Source organism: Rana temporaria, chromosome 8 (genome assembly GCF_905171775.1).
Source record: "Rana temporaria chromosome 8, aRanTem1.1, whole genome shotgun sequence".
NCBI classification, from domain to species: Eukaryota; Metazoa; Chordata; class Amphibia; order Anura; family Ranidae; genus Rana; species Rana temporaria.
Window position 1 is genome coordinate 53075191 of NC_053496.1, and position 19008 is coordinate 53094198.

The window sequence follows — 19008 nt, forward strand, 5'->3', positions numbered from 1 at the left end:
TGAAATCAAATCATTCCTCATGCAGAGTGACTAATCAGCAACCAGTTTCTCAAGCTCCATCCACTCTCTGCTTCTTATCAAAGACCCAGGCGTGGGGAGAGGCAGCAGACTGGCAGAATTCCAGCACTGTCATTCAGTATAACCGAGCAGGTACGCTCTAATGTTGGAAAACAGATGCGGCCTACTTTAGGCCTCAAGCGGCGACGTTTCCTGCTGTGCGCTAGCGTGTACCACCTAGGTGTCGCGGGCGGCTTGATAGGAAAGGTCGGGGACTGGGTCGGAGTTGAGTTAGCGGAGCAGGTGACTAAAGGGTGAGTAGAAGTAGTAGGCTAGCTGGAGGCCGGGCCTGTGTGGCGTCTAGGAGGCGGGCTACATAGACCAGGAAGGGAGGGGAGGATTTCCATAGGCCGCTCCCTCCTCGAGTGTTTGCGGTGCCGGGCCATGTTGCAGGGCTCACGCCGTCTCGCCAGCTGCCTTTGGGGGATCCGTTCAGTCTCAGCAGGGTAAGAAGGTGGGTGACCGCGGCCCGCAAGTGTACCCTTCATCTCCTTCCCCCCGACACCACACACCCGGCCCGGTACGTTCCTCCACATCGCCCCGACACTCGGCACAAGTCGTGTGTGAGTCAGCAGCCTGTCTGCTCTGGGGTGGAATGGTCCAAGGACAGCCCGAGCTTCTCCTCCTCTGTCCTTGGAATGTTCCTCTGATGGACAGGCGTACGTTATGTGTGTCTGAGGTGTCATTCCCAGCAGACATATTGTCCTAATGTCCTGGGCCTTCCTCATGGGGAATGGCAGTCTCTGAGGTGATAATAGGGGGCCTGTCGTCTCTTCTCTATAGTAGTTGTTGTTGTTGTGGTATTCTTGCGTTTGCTCATGTATATCGAGGGTAGAGCAACCCATTCATTTCAATTTGCTGGGAAATGCAGGGAAAGAAGTTCCTGGATTGAAAGCGATATATACATACTACACTGAATCACATAGGGGCTGCGGCACCACGCACGTGCGCATATTTACGCTGTAGTTGATAATGCATGGGGTGCGATTAAAGTGCTAGTAAAGTCTTGTTTTTTATTTTGACATACAGGTAAGCTTATAATAAAATGTTACCGTAGGTAAAATAATATTTATCGGTGTATACTGCGCACTCTTTTCCCCTTAAAATCAGGGGGAAATCGTGGGTGCGCGATATACGCCGATTCCCCGCTGTCTCCGACATTGTCCGAGCTGAGTGTACTGCGCGCTCGGCCCGCAGCCATGCGAGACGAGCTGAGTGCGCAGGAAATCCGGCTCTGCACAGCGTGCCAAATTCGAACACCCGACGCTGCAACCCCTTGGACGGACCCCGGGGCAAAGGCCGCAGACGGACCCCATGCAAGGCCGCAGACGGACCCCGTGCAAGGCCGCAGACGGACCCCGTGCAAGGCCGCAGACGGACCCCGTGCAAGGCCGCAGACGGACCCCGTGCAAGGCCGCAGACGGACCCCGTGCAAGGCCGCAGACGGACCCCGGGGCAAAGGCCGCAGACGGACCCCGTGCAAGGCCGCAGACGGACCCCGGGGCAAAGGCTGCAGACGGACGCCGGGCAAGACATCCAAAATGTAAGTTTTTTTTTTTCCCTAAACTTCCCTCCTCAGCTTGGGGTGCGTGCTATACGCCGGCGTGCGGTATATGCCGATAAGTACGGTATATCTCCTAAACACGCGCAGTTTAGGAGATATTTTAGTGGGCAGCAGCCAGTGATGTCACTGGCGCATGCATTCTGAAGGAATGGTATAACCCCGCCGTTCCTTCGGAACCGTGTGCTGGGGGTGAGATTTCTGCTCGGCTAATCAAACGGATGGAGTCCCCTGATCCTGGAAAGACCGGGTGACTATGGAAGACTCTGCCAAGGGGACAGTGCGCTCTCCCGCAAGGAAGACCTGGTGAAGATGGAAGCCTCTGTGGCGGTGACGGCACGCCCTCCTGAAAGGAAGACCAGGTGAAGATGAAAGCCTCTGCGGCGGTGACGGCGCACCGCTGGAGGGATTCATTTTAAGGTAAGTCTTTCATGATGTGCTGGTATGCAAAACATACTAGCACTAGTGGTAGGGTGACCAGACAGACATCCCCAGTTTCAGGGGACAGTCCCCTAATTGAGGACACTGTCCCCGGACCAACTCTGTCCCTGGTTTTGTCCCCAGATTGGATTTAAATGGGGCAGGGGCAATTTCAAAGACAGTCGGTGCAGAATTAAAATAAATAAATTTGAATTCCACCCGCTCCGCTGTGCCTACTAGCTTAGGGGGTGTGTCTTTTCCATTATGTGTGCCCCTTTCTGATGATCATGTGCTGGTCGGAGTGGAGGGAATATTTCTTCAGTTCCGGGCTCATGCTCATTCAGCTTTGCTTGCATGTTGTTCTGCCTTGGCTCAAATCCTGGCCAGCCACCTGCCTATCTCCTTGCCTTCCCTGGCGGAGTGATCTTCCTCTGCTCTCCATCCAGTAGTAGCCGGGGCCCGGTGAGTAAGACTTGAGAGGCTGTGAGGCGGGCGGCGACGGGCAGAGAGTCGCTGATTGCCGTCATTACTAGTAAAGAAAAAATATGTCCCCATATTTCATTTAAAAAATCTGGTTAACTAGTGGTGCACTGAATAGAAATTTTGGTGGCGAAGATAAATTCTAGATGTACTTGGCCGGAACTGAAACCAAAAATGACAGCTTTTATATATAAAAATTAAGGCTGAGCTCAGGCGTATTCGCAAAGTCCATGTGCAGGAAGTCGGCACTGTGCTACGTTAATCACAAGCAGTAAGACATTGTCCCAATGCGTGGCTGCAGAGATCGGGAAATGTCTCGCTGCCTCTGATAGCGCAGCGACGACCTTCTGGCGGGCTCTGCATGTGGACTTTGCGAACACCCTGGAGCTCATCCTTAATAAAAAAAATTTATATATATATATTCCATGCAAGTCTTCACACTGGTCCATTGCGATTCCCTGGTGTTAAAAATGTTGCTGCATTTTTTTGTTTATTTAAAAAAAAATGCACCTCCCTGTTGAAATGCATTGAAAACACATCACTAACGCACTAGTGTTTTTTGATGCATTTTTTTCTTTGAGTCACATGACCTATGAAAAGTGCACCATCAGCACAGTAAAATCGCATGCATTTTCAGCACCATTATCTGCACTTTTTGTCTATCGGCAAAATGCCGAAAACACAATTTTTAACCAATATGTTTTGGCGCATCTCTAACTAGCACATTATGATGTTTTTCTTTTTTTTTTCTCCCCAAACCCCCCCCCCCCGGCTTTCCATTTACTACCACTTTAAGAATGAATGGCCCTCCTGAGCATCTACTATAGTGCAGCTCTTTTCTCTGTGGGTAAGGAATTTTCATAATTTTGCCTGCGTTCTCCACCTGCAGAGATGCAATTTAGCCTTAGGCAAGGTTCTTGCTATACTGGTTTCCTGGCGGCCATGTTTGCATGGGCACATCAGCCTACTTCTTTATAGAGGAAGTAACCTTCCTGTACAATCTTTGACCTATAGGTATGCCTTATTATAGGCTTACCTATAGGTATTGAAAATATCTCCTAAACCTGTACAGTTTAAAAGATATTTCCAGTGCATGCAGCCAGTGGTATCACTGGCGCATGTGCTCTGAAAGAACGACTCGCGCGTGCTGTGCCTTCCGACCCCGTGCTGCGAAACGGTGGCTCCCGCGAGTGACGTCATCGTGGCTTTTGACAATCGCAGCGCCGGAGCCCGTAAAACTCTGGGTAAGCTGATGGCTGTGGAACATGACAGGTTTGTGTAGGGACAGCTACAGTAGCTTCATTTTAAGCTAAGTATTTCATAATCGGCTTGTATGCAATGCATACAAGCTCATTATGCATTTGTGTTTTTTTTATTTTTTTTAGAGCTTTACAACCTCCTTTTTAAATTATATAAACGGGCCTCCTTCTGTCAGCAGATCCACAGCCCAACTACTCCTTCAGTATACAACCTCCTTTTCAGTAAGTGCTGTCACTGGAGATGGCAGTCTCCGTAATCATGGTGTATATACGAGAATAAACACAACCTCATAGCATAACTGTTGGGTATGTTTTTTTTTTTTTGTTTTGTTTTTTTTTTCCCGAAAGATTCCCCCCCCCAAGAGTTATATGAATTTGACTGTTTGTAAGTGTATCTCTTGGGGGGTCCTTTGGGAATAAAAATAACTTGCCCAACAGTTATGCTATGAGATTGTGTTTTTTCTTATATATATATATATATATATATATATTCTCTTCATCATGACCCCACTGATGGTGAGATTGTTTCCCAAATACAGTGGTGAACTCTGGTGTGTTAAGACTAGAATCCAAAAGCACATGTGTGAGCCCACCAGGGAACAGTCATGTGTACATCCTCTACAGCCGGGATGTTCCCCGCCCCGCAGCTGCATATGTATATAGCTAGGGGGAATGCCCCAGCCGCAGACGCTTTGCTCAGCACAAGTTGCCTGGCGGACTCGCACACGGGTTTGGATCCTGCTCCAAGCAGGTAAGCTCTCTTTCTGTTAACAAGAACACTGTAAAGGGAACAAGCCAGATAGAAAGCATTTTTGATGTGATGGATATAAAAGCAATAGTTGATCCTTTCGCATTAGATTAATAAAGTCCTGGGGCCATGTTTATTTGCTGTGTGTATGTACAATATTTATACGCTAATCAGGAACATGACAGATGCTATTTTCCCCCCATTGCTGTATATTGGCAGACACCAGGACTCTGACAGCTAGATATCATTTTACTGACTATGCGATCATTACAAAGACCAAAAGCATTCATTAATATTGCATTATCCAAATATCACGTTTTTTTTTTTTTGTTTTGTTTTGTTTTTCTGTAAAGTATTAAAGGTACGTTTGTTTGGGAATAATGAAACACAAGGACTTGCTCTGTATTGCGTTTGTTGACATTAGAAGTTGTCACTTGTAGTTGTGACTCAACATCACAACATGAACCTGTAGACTGCACACCGCAATGATGAGCAAGCCTGACCTTTGAGATATTGGGTTACATGATCCAGCAGTGCTTCTAGTATTGTATACACTAATCTTTCTGGCCATGAAACGCTGAAGTGCAATTTGTTCTTTCATTACACCTTCGCATATTCCATATTAATGTGTCTCGGTTAAATATTTAAAGGATAATGCCGATAAACCTGAACAAATGCAAAAGTAAATGTAATTTTATTTCGATTTTTGCTCCAGGGGAGTAAAACGCTGCTTAACCACTTAAAGCGGAGGTTCACCCTAAAAACATGTATTTAACATTTCATTCAGCATAATTCCAACATTTACACTATGCTTTTTTTTTTTTTTTTTTTTTTGCTGTCTTATTGTTTTCCACCTGGCTTCCAGGTTCTCACTCCCGCGGGAGTAGGCGTTACTATGCAGAGGCTAGATGATTGACGCCTTGTTAAAAAATCTCCCCCCCCCCCCCCCCCCCCAGCGCATAAGGCGCGTCGCCAGTTTTCTGAAAGTAGCCGAACTGCTAGTCGGCTCTATACAGCGCCTGCCGTGTAATGCTGACTGCGCAGGTGCCGTATAGAGCCGGCTACTTTCAGAAAACTGGTGACGCGCCTTATGCGCCAGAAGGAATTTTTTCACAAGGCGTCAATCATCTAGCTTTCTTTTGGTGGTATTTGATCACCTGCGGTTTTTATTTTTTGCGCTCTAAACAAAAATAGAGCGTCAATTTTGAAAAAAAAACTTTTTTTTTTGCTATAATAAATATCCCCAAAAAAGATATAAAAAAAACACATTTTTTTTCTCAGTTTAGGCCGATACATATTCTTCTTCCTATTTTTGGTAAAAAAAAAAATCACAATAAGCCTTTATTGATTGGTTTGCGCAAAATTTATAGCGTTTACAAAATAGATAGTTTTTTTTTTTTTGGTACTACTAATGGCGCCGATAAGCTTTTTTTTTTTTTTTTTTTTTTTTTTTTTTTTTTTTTTTTTTTTTTTTTTCGTGACCACGACATTATGGCGGACACATCGGACTATTTTGACACATTTTTGGGACCATTGTCATTTTCACAGCAACAAATGCTATAAAAATGCATTGTTTACTGTGAAAATGACAATTGCAGTTTGGGAGTTAACCACTAGGGGGCGCTGAATGGGTTAAGTGTGACCTCATATGTGTTAATAACTGTAGGGGGGCTGAACGTGTGACGTCATTGATCGTGTTTCCCAATAACAGGGAACAGACGATCAATGACAGTGCCACAACGAAGAACAGGGAAGGTGTGTTTACATACGCCTCTCCCCGTTCTTCAGCTCCGGAGGACCGATCGCGGGACACCGGCGGCTATCGGGTCCTGCGGCGCTTCGGAGCTGGTCGCGTGCACACGCCGGCGACCCCATGGCTGGGCTTAAAGGGCCACGTACAGGTACGTGCCCAGCCGTGCCACTCTGCTGACGTATATCGGCGTGAAGGGGTCCTTAAGTGGTTAAAAAATGCTTCTGAGCCGTGGTTCACACTGTTGCGATTTGACATGGCAAATCTGCGTCATTTGCCGGCAATGGCACCATCCTAATCTGCGGCGCTGCACCGACTACTTTTTGCGATTTCTGCCCGCGATTTATATTGACATCTGCACAGATGTCTCTGTAATCGCGGCTGAAATCGGGACCGACAAGCAGGAGTGAACTCGCATGGCTTCATTCCCGCAGCGCAGTGTGAACCTGGGCTAAAGCAGTTTTGAATGCGTGTTTTATGTGGGGTTATGCATGTTTGGCGTTCATGCATTATATTGGGCAGAAAATGATTTTATTCTAGCCATTAGAATGGTTTCATTTGCAAACGTGCCTAAACACATAAGCTAACATAGATGGGTATTTAACGGCAGAAAGAAAAAACTAAAATGAAAAAGATAGGCCTCTTTCACACTAGGTGGACTCTGTCTCCGCGGGAGATCTCTTCGTGGATCTCCGCTGAGCCGGCGGATGACAAGTCCCTCTCTGCTCACTGAGCGGGGAGGGGCTTGTGCAGCGCCGCTGTCTCCTATGGAGAGATCTGATGAAAAACGGACAGCATGTCCGTTTTTCATCAGATCTCATCCGATCCACCATGGACGGATGGCAACGTATTGCCATCCATCTGTGTTTTTATCAGGTCGGATGTCAGTGGACATGTCTCCGCTGACATCCGACACTCCATAGAGATGTATGGAGCAGCCGTTCAGGTCCCACTGTGTGAAAGGGGCCTTAGAGTAGTCAGTCTGCCTGCCTATGTGTGTGTATCTATCTATCTATCTTTGTTTTTCCCAAGCATGATTGAACCTATTTACTGTTGACTGTCTCTACTTCTAATGGTAACTTATTCCAATCCTCAACTAGCCTTTCAGTAAATAATACTTTTTAAGATAGTTTAAGGTCCTCCTGTCCCCGTGTTCGTGATTTTTCAATATGAAAAAAACTGCCCTCCTGAACCTTATTTCATATATATTGATGTATTTAAAGGTTTATCAGGTCTCTCATTTTCCTCCAGACTGTACATATTAAGTTCTTGAAGTTGCTCCTCATATGTTTTTATCCCCCAAACTAGGGTTGTCCAGATACCGATACTCGTACTCGCGCAAATACCCCCGATACCTAAATAGAATACTTCCCCCCCCCCCCCCTTTCCCCCCCGCCGCTGCCGCCGCATCGTGCCTCCGCATCGAGGGACATGGCTGCATATGTGAGGGACATGGCTAGAGGGACATGGCTGCATATGTGAGGGACATGGCTGCATATGTGAGGGACATGGCTGCATATGTGAGGGACATGGCTGCATATGTGAGGGACATGGCTGCATATGTGAGGGACATGGCTGCATATGTGAGGGACATGGCTGCATATGTGAGGGACATGGCTGCATATGTGAGGGACATGGCTGCATATGTGAGGGACATGGCTGCATATGTGAGGGACATGGCTGCATATGTGAGGGACATGGCTGCATATGTGAGGGACATGGCTGCATATGTGAGGGACATGGCTGCATATGTGAGGGACATGGCTAGAGGGACATTGCTGCATATGTGAGGGACATGGTTAGAGGGACATGGCTGCATATGTGAGGGACATGGCTGCATATGTGAGGGACATGGCTAGAGGGACATGGCTGCATATGTGAGGGACATGGCTAGAGGGACATGGCTGCATATGTGAGGGACATGGCTAGAGGGACATTGCTGCATATGTGAGGGACATGGCTAGAGGGACATTGCTGCATATGTGAGGGACATGGCTGCATATGTGAGGGACATGGCTAGAGGGACATTGCTGCATATGTGAGGGACATTGCTGCATATGTGAGGGACATTGCTGCATATGTGAGGGACATTGCTGCATATGTGAGGGACATGGCTGCATATGTGAGGGACATGGCTGCATATGTGAGGGACATGGCTGCATATGTGGGGGACATGGCTGCATATGTGGGGGACATGGCTGCATATGTGGGGGACATGGCTGCATTTGGGGACAGATTTAAAAAAAGTATCGGTATTCGGTATCGGCGACTACTTGAAAAAAAGTATCGGTACTTGTACTCGGTCCTAAAAAAGTGGTATCGGGACAACCCTACCCCAAACTTTTCACCATTTTTGTTACCAGTCTCTGGATTTGTTCTATCAATATCTTCTGTAAGTGAGGTCTCCAGAACTGGGCACAGTATTCTAAATGAGGCCTCCTGCTGGTTATCCCTCTAGTGATGTACCCATTCTATTCTATTCACCCCCACTGCCTGGTCACACCGTTTGCTCATTTTGCAATCATCTGAAATAAGCACCCCCCCCCCATCCTTTTTCTACTGCACCCCCAATATTGCATTTGTAATTCTTTTTCCCTAGGTGCATTATTTTCCATTTAGAAATATTGAGCTGCAGTCTCCACTGCTTTGACCAATCTTCCAGCAATGCCAAGTCATGTTTGCCCATACATCTAAAGAACATGCAGCTGGACTGTACACAAGTAAAGCTTAAATCCCCAGTCAGTCAGTGTGCATTAGTTTTACATGGGGGGGCGGTGCATGAATTTGACCCACAGAGAACTGTCAACTAGCTTGTGTGGCCGGGTTGCAGTTACAAAACCTGTTCTGAGAGAATATTGAGGCCGCAAATCTTCCAAAAATGCTATGTCTTACTGATCCATCACATGCAGTTCTTTGTGTGTCTGACACCTGCTGAATGCTCTTCCCAGGTTACGGACTAATCGCACTAAGCCAAAGGCCTCATTCACATGGGTGGCCAGGCATGGTAAAACCAGGTGGTTGGGCCGAAGTTTGACAGAGGGCTGGCAGGAATCCATGTAAATGAGGCCAAAGTATGACCGTCAACTTGCATTTTTGGGCTTGTTTAAACCAGCAGCTGCTGGTATGTTGTGTCGGGAGCAGTGTTAATGCGCTTAAAATGGTGCATTTCACTATTAACCACTATTAAAGCGGATGTCCGCTCAAAAAAAAAATATTAAAAGCCAGCAGCTACAAATACTGCAGCTGCTGACTTTTAATATTAGGACACTTACCTGTCCTGGAGTCCAGCGCCGATCGCAGCAGAGGACGAGCGATCGCTTGTCACCCTGCTGCTCCCCCCTCCATCCACGGTGAGGGAACCAGGAAGTGAAGCGATCCGGCTTCACTGCCCGGTTCCCTACGGCGCATGCGCGAGTCGCGCTGCACCCGCCGATTGGCTCCCGCTATGTGCTGGGAGCCGAGTGTTCCCAGAGCACAACGGGGGACGGACGGGATGTCAGAAAAAACTCGTCTTTTGCCCATGACATGTGGTCGGAAGTGGGTGCAAATTTTCCTGTCTTTAGACAGGTATCTGCACCCCCCTCCCCCCTGAAAGGTGTCAAATGTGACACCGGAGGGGGGGAGGGTGCCGATAAGCGCAACTTCACTTTAGGGTGGAGATCCGCTTTAAGTGGTTGTGTACACCCCCCCCCCCCTACATATTCGTAGTGAAGTGACTCATCTCTGCATCACATGAGGCCAAAAAAATATAAAAAAATCCTTCTGCATAAGTTGTACCTGTTTATCTACAGTGTTCTTATTTCTAAATCGGTTCAGAATTTATAAACCTTGTCTGAGCTGTCAAGAAAGAGACAGAGAACTGATGTTACTCTTCAGAGCTCAGTGAGGAGAGCTCTAGAAGCTGATAGGAGGGAAGGGGCACACCCTCCTTCACTTGGCACACAGAAACAGAGCTGATGCTGTCAATCAGCTGGAGGGGTCCCTCCCCTGTCACCCTTTTTCTCTTTGTGTCAGAGGACTGGGGCAGCAGACAGAAATGACACTTGGTGCTCTTAATTGAAATGGATGCACACTATAAAGGGATATGCTTTGTTCATATTTCATGTCTGGGGTTTACAACCACTTTAAGTTGTCATCACTAAAACAGTGGTATGAAGCACTGTATCAGAACACTGCTACATCATCGCATGCTGCGGTGAAAAGAATTTATAGCGTGTGTTTTTATATATAAAAAAAAAAATAATCCATTAAACGCTAAAAAAACGTTGTTCACCCGTGTTTTTTTTTTAAACGCTAACACGGTAAAACGCTATTGCAAAAACGTTGAAAAACTCGCTGCAAAGCTACTGCCGTTTTTAAAACGTTATTTTAACATTCAGTGTGCATGAGGCCTAAAGCTCAGCTGTGGGATAAGCAAATATTTTCAAACTAAAAGAGTCATGTGTATGTTTGCTTGAATCATGGTGTGCTTTGTGTACTTTTTCCCCAATTTTTGCAGTAATCTCGTGTGAAACTTTGTGCAGAAAGTTGCTGTAGTAAAGACCAGTCACTGCTGCTCACTCTCCTTTTGTGGGGTGACTGGTCTTGCCCCTGCCCCCCCCTTGTTTTCTGGAGGCAGCCTGTAGTGGGTGGAACCTGCCGTGCCCCTCCCACTGCTCTCAGGTTATGTGCAGCACTGGGATGTGGCTGCAACTTTCGAAAATAATTGGGTTGAAAGCCATCTGGTGTACACCAGTAGTAGTAGTAGGTGTAGAAGCATTAGGTATCCCCCCCCCCCCCCCAAAAGTTGCCAAATGTGGCAGCGGAGGCAGACCTGCATGGCTTTCCCTTTTTGGGTGCAGATTTAAATTAGACTTTTTAAATATCATGAATTTAAATGAATATGAATTTTATTTCTGACACCTTTTTGGCCGACAGACTGCTTTCATACTGGGCAAGAAAAATGTGTCCCTCTTCGAATTCTATGTATGACTTCACACTGGTCTGTTGCGCTTCTGTTGCATTCTTAAAGCGGGAGTTCACCCGAAAATCTATTTTTAACATTAGATTGAGGCTCATTTTTGGAAGCAGAATCGTGTGTTTTTTTTTTTTTTTTTTTTTTTTTTTTTTAAATCGAAGCAGTACTTACCGTTTTAGAGAGCGATCTTCTCCGCCGTTTCCGGGTATGGTCTTCAGGACTGGGCGTTCCTATTTGACAGGCTTCCGACGGTCGCATACATCGCGTCACGAGTAGCCGAAAGTCGGTGCGGCTCTATACGGCGCCTGCGCACCGACGTTCGGCTACTTTGGGAAAATCGTGACGTGCTGTATGCGACCGTCGGAAGCCTGTCAATCAAATAGGAACGCCCATACCCGGAAGCGGCGGAGAACATCGCTCTCTAAAACGGTAAGTACTGCTTTGATTTTTAAAAAAAACACCCGATTCCCCTTGACAAAATGAGCCTCAATCTAAAGTTAAAAATTGAGTTTTTGGGTGAACCTCCACTTTAAAAATCATGCTGGCTGTGTTTTTGTTGCATATTTTTATTCTTTTTTTTTTTTTATTTATTTTTTGCCAAAACACTGATAACCCTTTTTTGTCGATTTTCAGTGAATCCCTAATTTTTTTTAAATAAGTTTGCTCCTGGAGTTCAGCTTTAAATGTGATACTATCCAAGCTAATCAAATGGTTCTTCACATTGACTTGTAGTTTGCAAGATCCCACATAAACTCCCAAATGAACTGCTCCTGTAGGCTTCGTCTTCTAGTTTACTACATCATAACTTTTCTTCTTTTATCACTAACTAAAAATATTCTTGGCGGCACAGCCATGCCATGTTATATACTTGCTATAAACTACATTTTATTTTTCAGTTTGAAATTGATATTATTTAGTTCATAGCTGCCTTCTCGCTTATTGCCCAAACTGAACATCTGATCCTGTGTGTGGATACACGGCTTGTTGACTCTCGTAGTGTCATGCGATACTCCAGGGTGGATTCTGATGTTACTGTTGGACTTGAACTCTGTGTTTGGCGTTTTTCCAGACTATGCTGCAAAGTATTTCTCTCCACTTAGGATGATTATTGTGGTCGGAGATATAAATGCCCTGAAATGACTTATTGCTTTGATTCTGTGGCAGCCTCAGTGTATGCAATCACAGGCAATTGTACAGAAATTAAATTAGAAAGCAGAATTTATTCAGCCTCACCCAGAATGTTTGCCTTTGTTTCTTGGGGTGGAGCAGGGATCGGCTGTGTCCTCCTCCACAGTATCATCTATGCTTTCCAAAAGCTTCTATCCCACCATGACAGGATTAGAAAATCTTAATGTGTGTGTGTGTGTGTGTGTGTGTGTTTGTTTTTTTTTTTTTTTTTTATTTATCGAATCTATCTATCCAAAATGATAAAGGTTTCATTTTAGGCCAAATGATCTTTTAAAGCTAAACTTAAAGCAGAGGTTCACCCTAAAAATCAACTTTCTACCATGCCATCCAGCATACTACCGTCAGCTAAAGTATGCCTTTTTTTTTTGTGCTCTACTCAGTTTAATCCATTAGTTCCGTTTCTGACTCCCGCGGGGAATAGGCGTTCCTATGCAGAGGGGAACATGATTGACGGCCGGCTATGGCGCGTCACGCTTCCCGAAAATAGCCGGAGTAGGACTCGGCGCTATACGGCGCCTGTGCACAGACTAGGAGCTGACTGCACAGGTGCCGTGAAGAGCCAAGTCCTATTCCGGCTATTTTTGGGAAGCGTGACGCGCCATAGCCATCAATCGTGTTCCCCTCTTCATAGGAACGCCTACACCCCGCGGGAGTCTGAATGGATTAAACTGTCAGTACAGCAAAAAAAATAAATAAAGGCATACTGTTGCTAACGCTAGTATGCTGGATGCATTGGTAGACAAAATTATTTATTTATTTTTAGGGTGAACCCCCGCTTTAAGACTAAATACATAGCTGTAATGCGTCTTAGGGGTTGATTTACTTAGGCCGGCCATACACAGTTCGAATCTCCGCCGGTTCAGCAGGAAGAGGCCAAGATTTGAACCATTAATGGGCAGGCTAAATGTACCACGTTGTACCACGTTGCCTGCCTGATTCTCTTGCAATTGGCGCTAACAGCTGCTGTAGCCACTAGCCTTCCCCCATCCTGCATTGTCTGTGTTAATGGGGGGGAATTCATGGCAATTTCTTTCCTGCAACTGCAGAAAAAAAAAAAACTTGCGGTGTAAATAGCCTGCCTAAAACGTGTGAGTGAAAAATCGTATGCAGCTATGCATGGTAGCCAATTGTCTTCTACCTTCAGCTTGTTTGACCCCCCCCCCCCCCCCCCCCCCCCTCCACAGGCTTAGCTGCAAATGGAGTCCACCAGTGCAGCTCTGTCATGGCTGCCCTGGCGCCTCCATCTTCATCTGGTCTACCTTCCAGGTTCGAGGGCTCCGGCTGTTTAAATCACCGGAGCCACGATGATGTTCAACCATGGCAGGGCTCTCTGCATTCTACTGCAGGGCATACTGTATTCCCTGGAATGCAGAGCATCACTGCGCAGGTGACATCAGCTGTTGCCAATGTGACTATCTACTAAATGGTGTATTAGGTGATATTCATTGTACCTATAGGTAAGCGTGATTATAAGCTAACCTAGGGGTACAAGAAGTGCCTTTACTACTACTTTAAGCTTTGACAAACAAACTGGAAGCTGATTGGTTTCTATGCACGGCTGCAGAAGATTTTACTCTCTCCAATTTTAGTAAATCCATCCCATAGCCTTACAGCTTTACCTGGCAATGGAATTTCTCTATTGAGCCAGTATTTTCACATACAGCCAGGACTCATATTCCACGGTACAGATTTTCCACTCTTTGGAGCATTAACCAACCAAGACATCATGCTGACTGTTGGTTGATTAGTCTGGTGGGGCTGAGAGGTGATGAATGTGACATGTCATCTGACTCTTTGCAGAGTGGTAGGGCTAGGGAATCCCAAAACGGGCTGAATACATCCTTTTTGTTGGTGTTGGGGGCTCATTCACATTAATGTGTAGATGTAATGAAGTGTAAGGGCCCGTTCACACTGTGCACAGGTGTATGTTTCGTAGTGCAACGGATCACAGTGCTTCAGTGTTTAAATTTTTATCTATTTAAACTTTAATGTCCATTAAAAGTGTTACTAAACCCACAACCATAAAATCAGTCTGTATATGCATGCTTGTTATACTCATTGTGGAACCTAAGGGGTTAATTCTCTGCATTGAGTAAAATGGCTGTTTATTTGATCCTGTCTTCTCTGATCCTTCCACCGTCCCCAAGTCATTTCTGGATAGTACAAAGGCTTGGGGACAAGCTGTATGTTTGTTTTTTAGGATGGTGCATGTGATCAGCAAAGGGCCAGTAAGCACTTTCCAGACGAACTCCCCTTATGAGCTTTAACCAGACACTGATAGAAGTCGCAAGACTGCTCGAGCTGCTGATGAGAGAGGGCATTTAGCAGTTTATATTTACTAAAACCATTGCGTTTCTGTGTACTGTGGGAGACCAGATATAGTGAATGCAGGGTCTTGGGTTTAACTCTGTGTGGGATCATGTTGCAATGCCACATATCAAATTGCATCATATTGTATTTGCAGGATGGGTTAAAGCGGAGGTTCACCCATGGAGAACACATTTTCCCCTTCGCTTCATGCTCGTTTTGTCTAGGGGAATCGGCTATTTGTTTTAAAATATGATCCGTACTTACCCGTTTATGAGATGCATCTTCTCCGTCGCTTCTGGGTATGGGCTGCGGGACTGGGCGTTCCTTCTTGATTGACAGTCTTCCAAAAGGATTCCGACGGTCGCATCCATCGCGTCACGATTTTCCGAAAGAAGCTGAACGTCGGTGCGCAGGCGCAGCATAGAGCCGCACCGACGTTCGGCTTCTTTCGGCTACGAGTGACGCGATGGATGCGACCGTCGGAAGACTGTCAATCAAGAAGAAACGCCCGCTCCCGAAGACCCATACCCGGAAGCGACGGAGAAGATGCATCTCGAAAACGGGTAAGTACGGATAATATTTTAAAACAAATAGCCGATTCCCCTAGACAAAACGAGCATGAAGCTAAGGGGAAAAGATAAAAAAAAACACAAATGGGTGAACTCCCGCTTTAACTACAGTACATGTAGTTCCATGTGACAAGTTTTGTGAAGAGTTTTGTTGCCTGTAGCAATCCGTCAAGACCAATCTAGATCGATATCCTTTTGTTTATTCATATGAGGAACATCATAATCTTTGGGGAATGTAATTTGTTTTATTTTTTTCAGTTGTGCAATACATACTGTATGTCCATAATAGATTTGTTGACTGTACAGGGAGTTTCCAGTAAACCCAGTTGATCTGTACCACGCTTACCAAAAGTCTTCATCTTCAATCTTCTTGTTAACAAGTATAAATTGGTCATTTTGAGTGTAATTGAGTAGAAACATTTGCTGACTGGAGCAATACTGGGTGTAACATAGTAGTAATAAGAGAGTACTGGTACAGTGGAACCTTGGATTATGAGCATAATCCATTCCAGGAGAATGCTTGTAATCCAAAGCACTCGCACATGAAAGCGAGTTTCCCCATAGTCAATGGAAATGCATTGACTTCTATGGCATGCAATACCACACTTGGCCAGAGGTGGAGGGTGCGGGAGAGCCTCAAATACTCAGACAGCTTGGCTAATCTCGGAAAGGCTTTGAAACGCTCGGGAACAGAGTGTTTCTGAAGAGCTCCAAACCGTACCGGCGGTACTGCACACCCCATTTGCATGAATTCTGCTAGACAACACTCGCAAACTCAGGATTTTTTTTTAAAGTTGCTTGTTTTTCAAAACGTTTGTTAACCGCGTTACTCGTAAACCAAGGTCCCACTGTGTTTACACTTTAAACTTCTGTAGACATGTGCCACTTGGCTCCCTTAGCGTGGTCTCAGGGCATTTCTCCAAGACTTTAGACTTGCAAGCATTTGCTGAGTTGTTTCTTCAAACACCTAAAGATGTGTGTGTGTGTGTGTGTGTCCCAGCTTCTCTCCCAAAGTGTGCTGGCATACAGGAACCCTCCTCCAACTGGGTAAATGGGTTTACATCTGTCCACTTTGGGGGGTGAGCTGCAAAGCTTATAGCGTGGTGCCATATGGGAACCTTATTCCAATTAAGTAGACCGGTGTTCCCTCTGTTCAGCTTGGTGGTAACTTAAGTGGCAAAGCTTTGTATGTTGGTCCCATAGTCTCTAAAATCAGTGGTGGACTTGCATGCTGAAGAAAGTCTCCAGCAAACTGTCATAGAAGAAAATAAATTGTGTAGCGCTACTTAGAATTATGCAAAGAATAAAATGAGTCCATAGAAGAAAATAAAAAATAAATGCAAAAAATCCCAAAAGGCACTGTTCACAGTGAAATGAGAAGTGAAAATGTATCAACAATCCACTGTCTTCCAGTGTGTATTCAATCTTCCAAAGTGCTCAAAGAACCAGCCACCATGTGAAATCGTCACTCGCCAGATCAAAGGACTGTCATTGCAGAAACGCCTGATGCATGTCGACTCTGTCTGGAGTGCGTGCAACGATCTTCAATCATCTGCATTCAATGGCACCTTCAGATGAACTCCAAGTAGAGCAATTAAAGCTCACCATGAGCCTGAAATAATTCCCAATAGTGCAGTATTTTATTAAAATGTATTCAAAACCAGGGTGGAATTTATTTAAATCACTAGTTAAAAGGCTCAATTTATATCCATTGTATTTATTTTTTAAACAGTTAAAAGAATATCTTTATTTTAAAAGCATACAAACCATACATTTGAGGTATCTCTGCGATCGTTGGAGCGAGAGCAATAATTCTAGCCCTATACCAGCTCTGTAACTCAAAATATGCAACATGTAGAATTTTTATAAACGTCGCCTATGGAGATTTTTAAGGGTAAAAGTTTGACGCCATTCCGCAAGCGGGCGCAATTTTGAGGCGTGACATGTTGGGTATCAATTTACTCGGAGGAGTAACATTATCTCATAAGATAAAAAATTGGGCTAACTTTACTGTTTTGCTTTTATTAATTCAAAATAGTGATTTTTTTTCCCCCCAAAAAAGGTGCGCTTATAAGACTGCTGCGCAAATACAGTGTGACAAAGTATTGCAATGACCGCCATTTTATTCTCTATGGTGTTAGAAAAAAAATGTATAATGTTTGGGGGTTCTAAGCAATTTTCTAGCAAAAAAAATAGTTTTTAACTTGTAAACACAGAGTCTGAAAAACAGGCTCAGTCCTTAAAGCGGAGTTCTACCCAAAAGTGGAACTTCCGCTTAATCCACTCCTCGCCCCCTTACATGCCACATTTGGCATGTATTTTTTTTTTTGGGGGGGGGGGGGGGGAGTCGGGGCTTCAGGAGGAGTGGGACTTCCTGTCCCACTTCCTCCTTCCACCGAGGGGCTGCTAAGGCGAATGGCCTTATCGCCTTTCTGCAGCCCCTCCTTGTAGGCGATCGCCTGGGACACATGACAGGTCCCAGGCGATCGCCTGTCCAATTGCATGGTGCAAGCGCAGTGAAGCTTGCGCATGCGCAGTGGGTGCCCGGCCGTGAAACCGAAAACTGTCACGGCTGGGTGCCCACACTTGGAATGGAGACGCCAGCCAGAGAGGGGGGGAGAGGAGCGGAGCCGTGAAGCAGGTGAGTGTCTGTTTATTAAAAGCCAGCAGCTACACTTTTTGTAGCTGCTTACTTTTAATAAACCTAAAAACTGACTGGAACACCCCTTTAAGTGGTTAAAGTGCATCTGTCATCTCTATACTGCAGCAGTAGCTCCTCCTCTGACCTGCTGTTAACTCAGACAGTCCCATTCATTATTATTTATTTTATTTAAAAAAAATTTGTAGCCTCTGTGTGCATGGAGCCTTAAACAGACCTTTTCCCATAATTATTACCCTTTAGCTCCATTTGGATGGCTGCCTTTCCATCAAGAAACAACTTTCCCTCCCCTCGACTCTGTATGTTCCTTTATGCTGATGCCCCATTGGTTGGAATAGCTTGGCTCTTGATTGGAGGGCTTGCTACATAAGTTGGCCCCCTTTAATGCAAATCCTGGTGACTATTCTGGGCAGGAGATTTAATTGGATTTTCCCGGGAAGTTAAGTATTGGTTACGGGTTGGCTTCCCGTCATTGCATATGCCAGCACAGGATCCTTTTGAAGTAAGTATGTTTAAAACAATGAGGTTTGGCTCTCCATTGTTTACAAGCCTAGGCGCCTTTTTGAATGCCTTCCATAGATGCAAGCTAAATTAAATGTATTCATAATTACAATATTTTACAGCTGCCCATAAGGCAACAGGCTCATCGATGGGTTGCTACAAATGTACTGTAGGGTCAGCACTGAACTTGTATTTCCTTCCTATGCCACCTTAAAGCGGGGGTTCACCCTTAGAGGGCACTTTTCCCCCTTAGATTCCTGCTCGTTTTTACTAGGGGAATCGGCTATTTATTTTAAAATATGTGCAGTACTTACCCGTTTACGAGATCCTCTCCGTCGCTTCCGGGTATGGGCTTCGGGAATGGGCGTTCCTTCTTGATTGACAGGCTTCCGAGAGGCTTCCGACGGTCGCATCCATCGCGTCACGATTTTCCGAAAGAAGCCGAACGTCGGTGCGCAGGCGCAGTATAGAGCCGCACCGACGTTCGGCTTCTTTCGGCTACGAGTGACGCGATGGATGCGACCGTCGGAAGCCTCTCGGAAGGCTGTC

The 19008-nt window shown here is 45.5% G+C and overlaps 1 protein-coding gene across 4 annotated transcripts in view; it reads left to right on the plus strand.

Annotated features, from left to right (window-relative positions):
* Window positions 1-19008, plus strand: part of IDE (insulin degrading enzyme) — a 116693-nt gene continuing 97685 nt past the window's right edge. Inside the window, exon 1 of one of the 4 annotated variants that reach the window (XM_040361800.1) lies at window positions 1-150. Coding sequence is in view for 1 of the 4 variants with exons in the window: in XM_040361798.1 (XP_040217732.1) it covers window positions 442-503 (62 nt within the window). In the remaining 3 variants the exon portion in view is untranslated. Of the gene's footprint in view, window positions 151-395; window positions 578-19008 lie in introns of those variants that run through there. The other 3 variants (XM_040361798.1, XM_040361801.1, XM_040361799.1) reach the window with 3 other exon arrangements.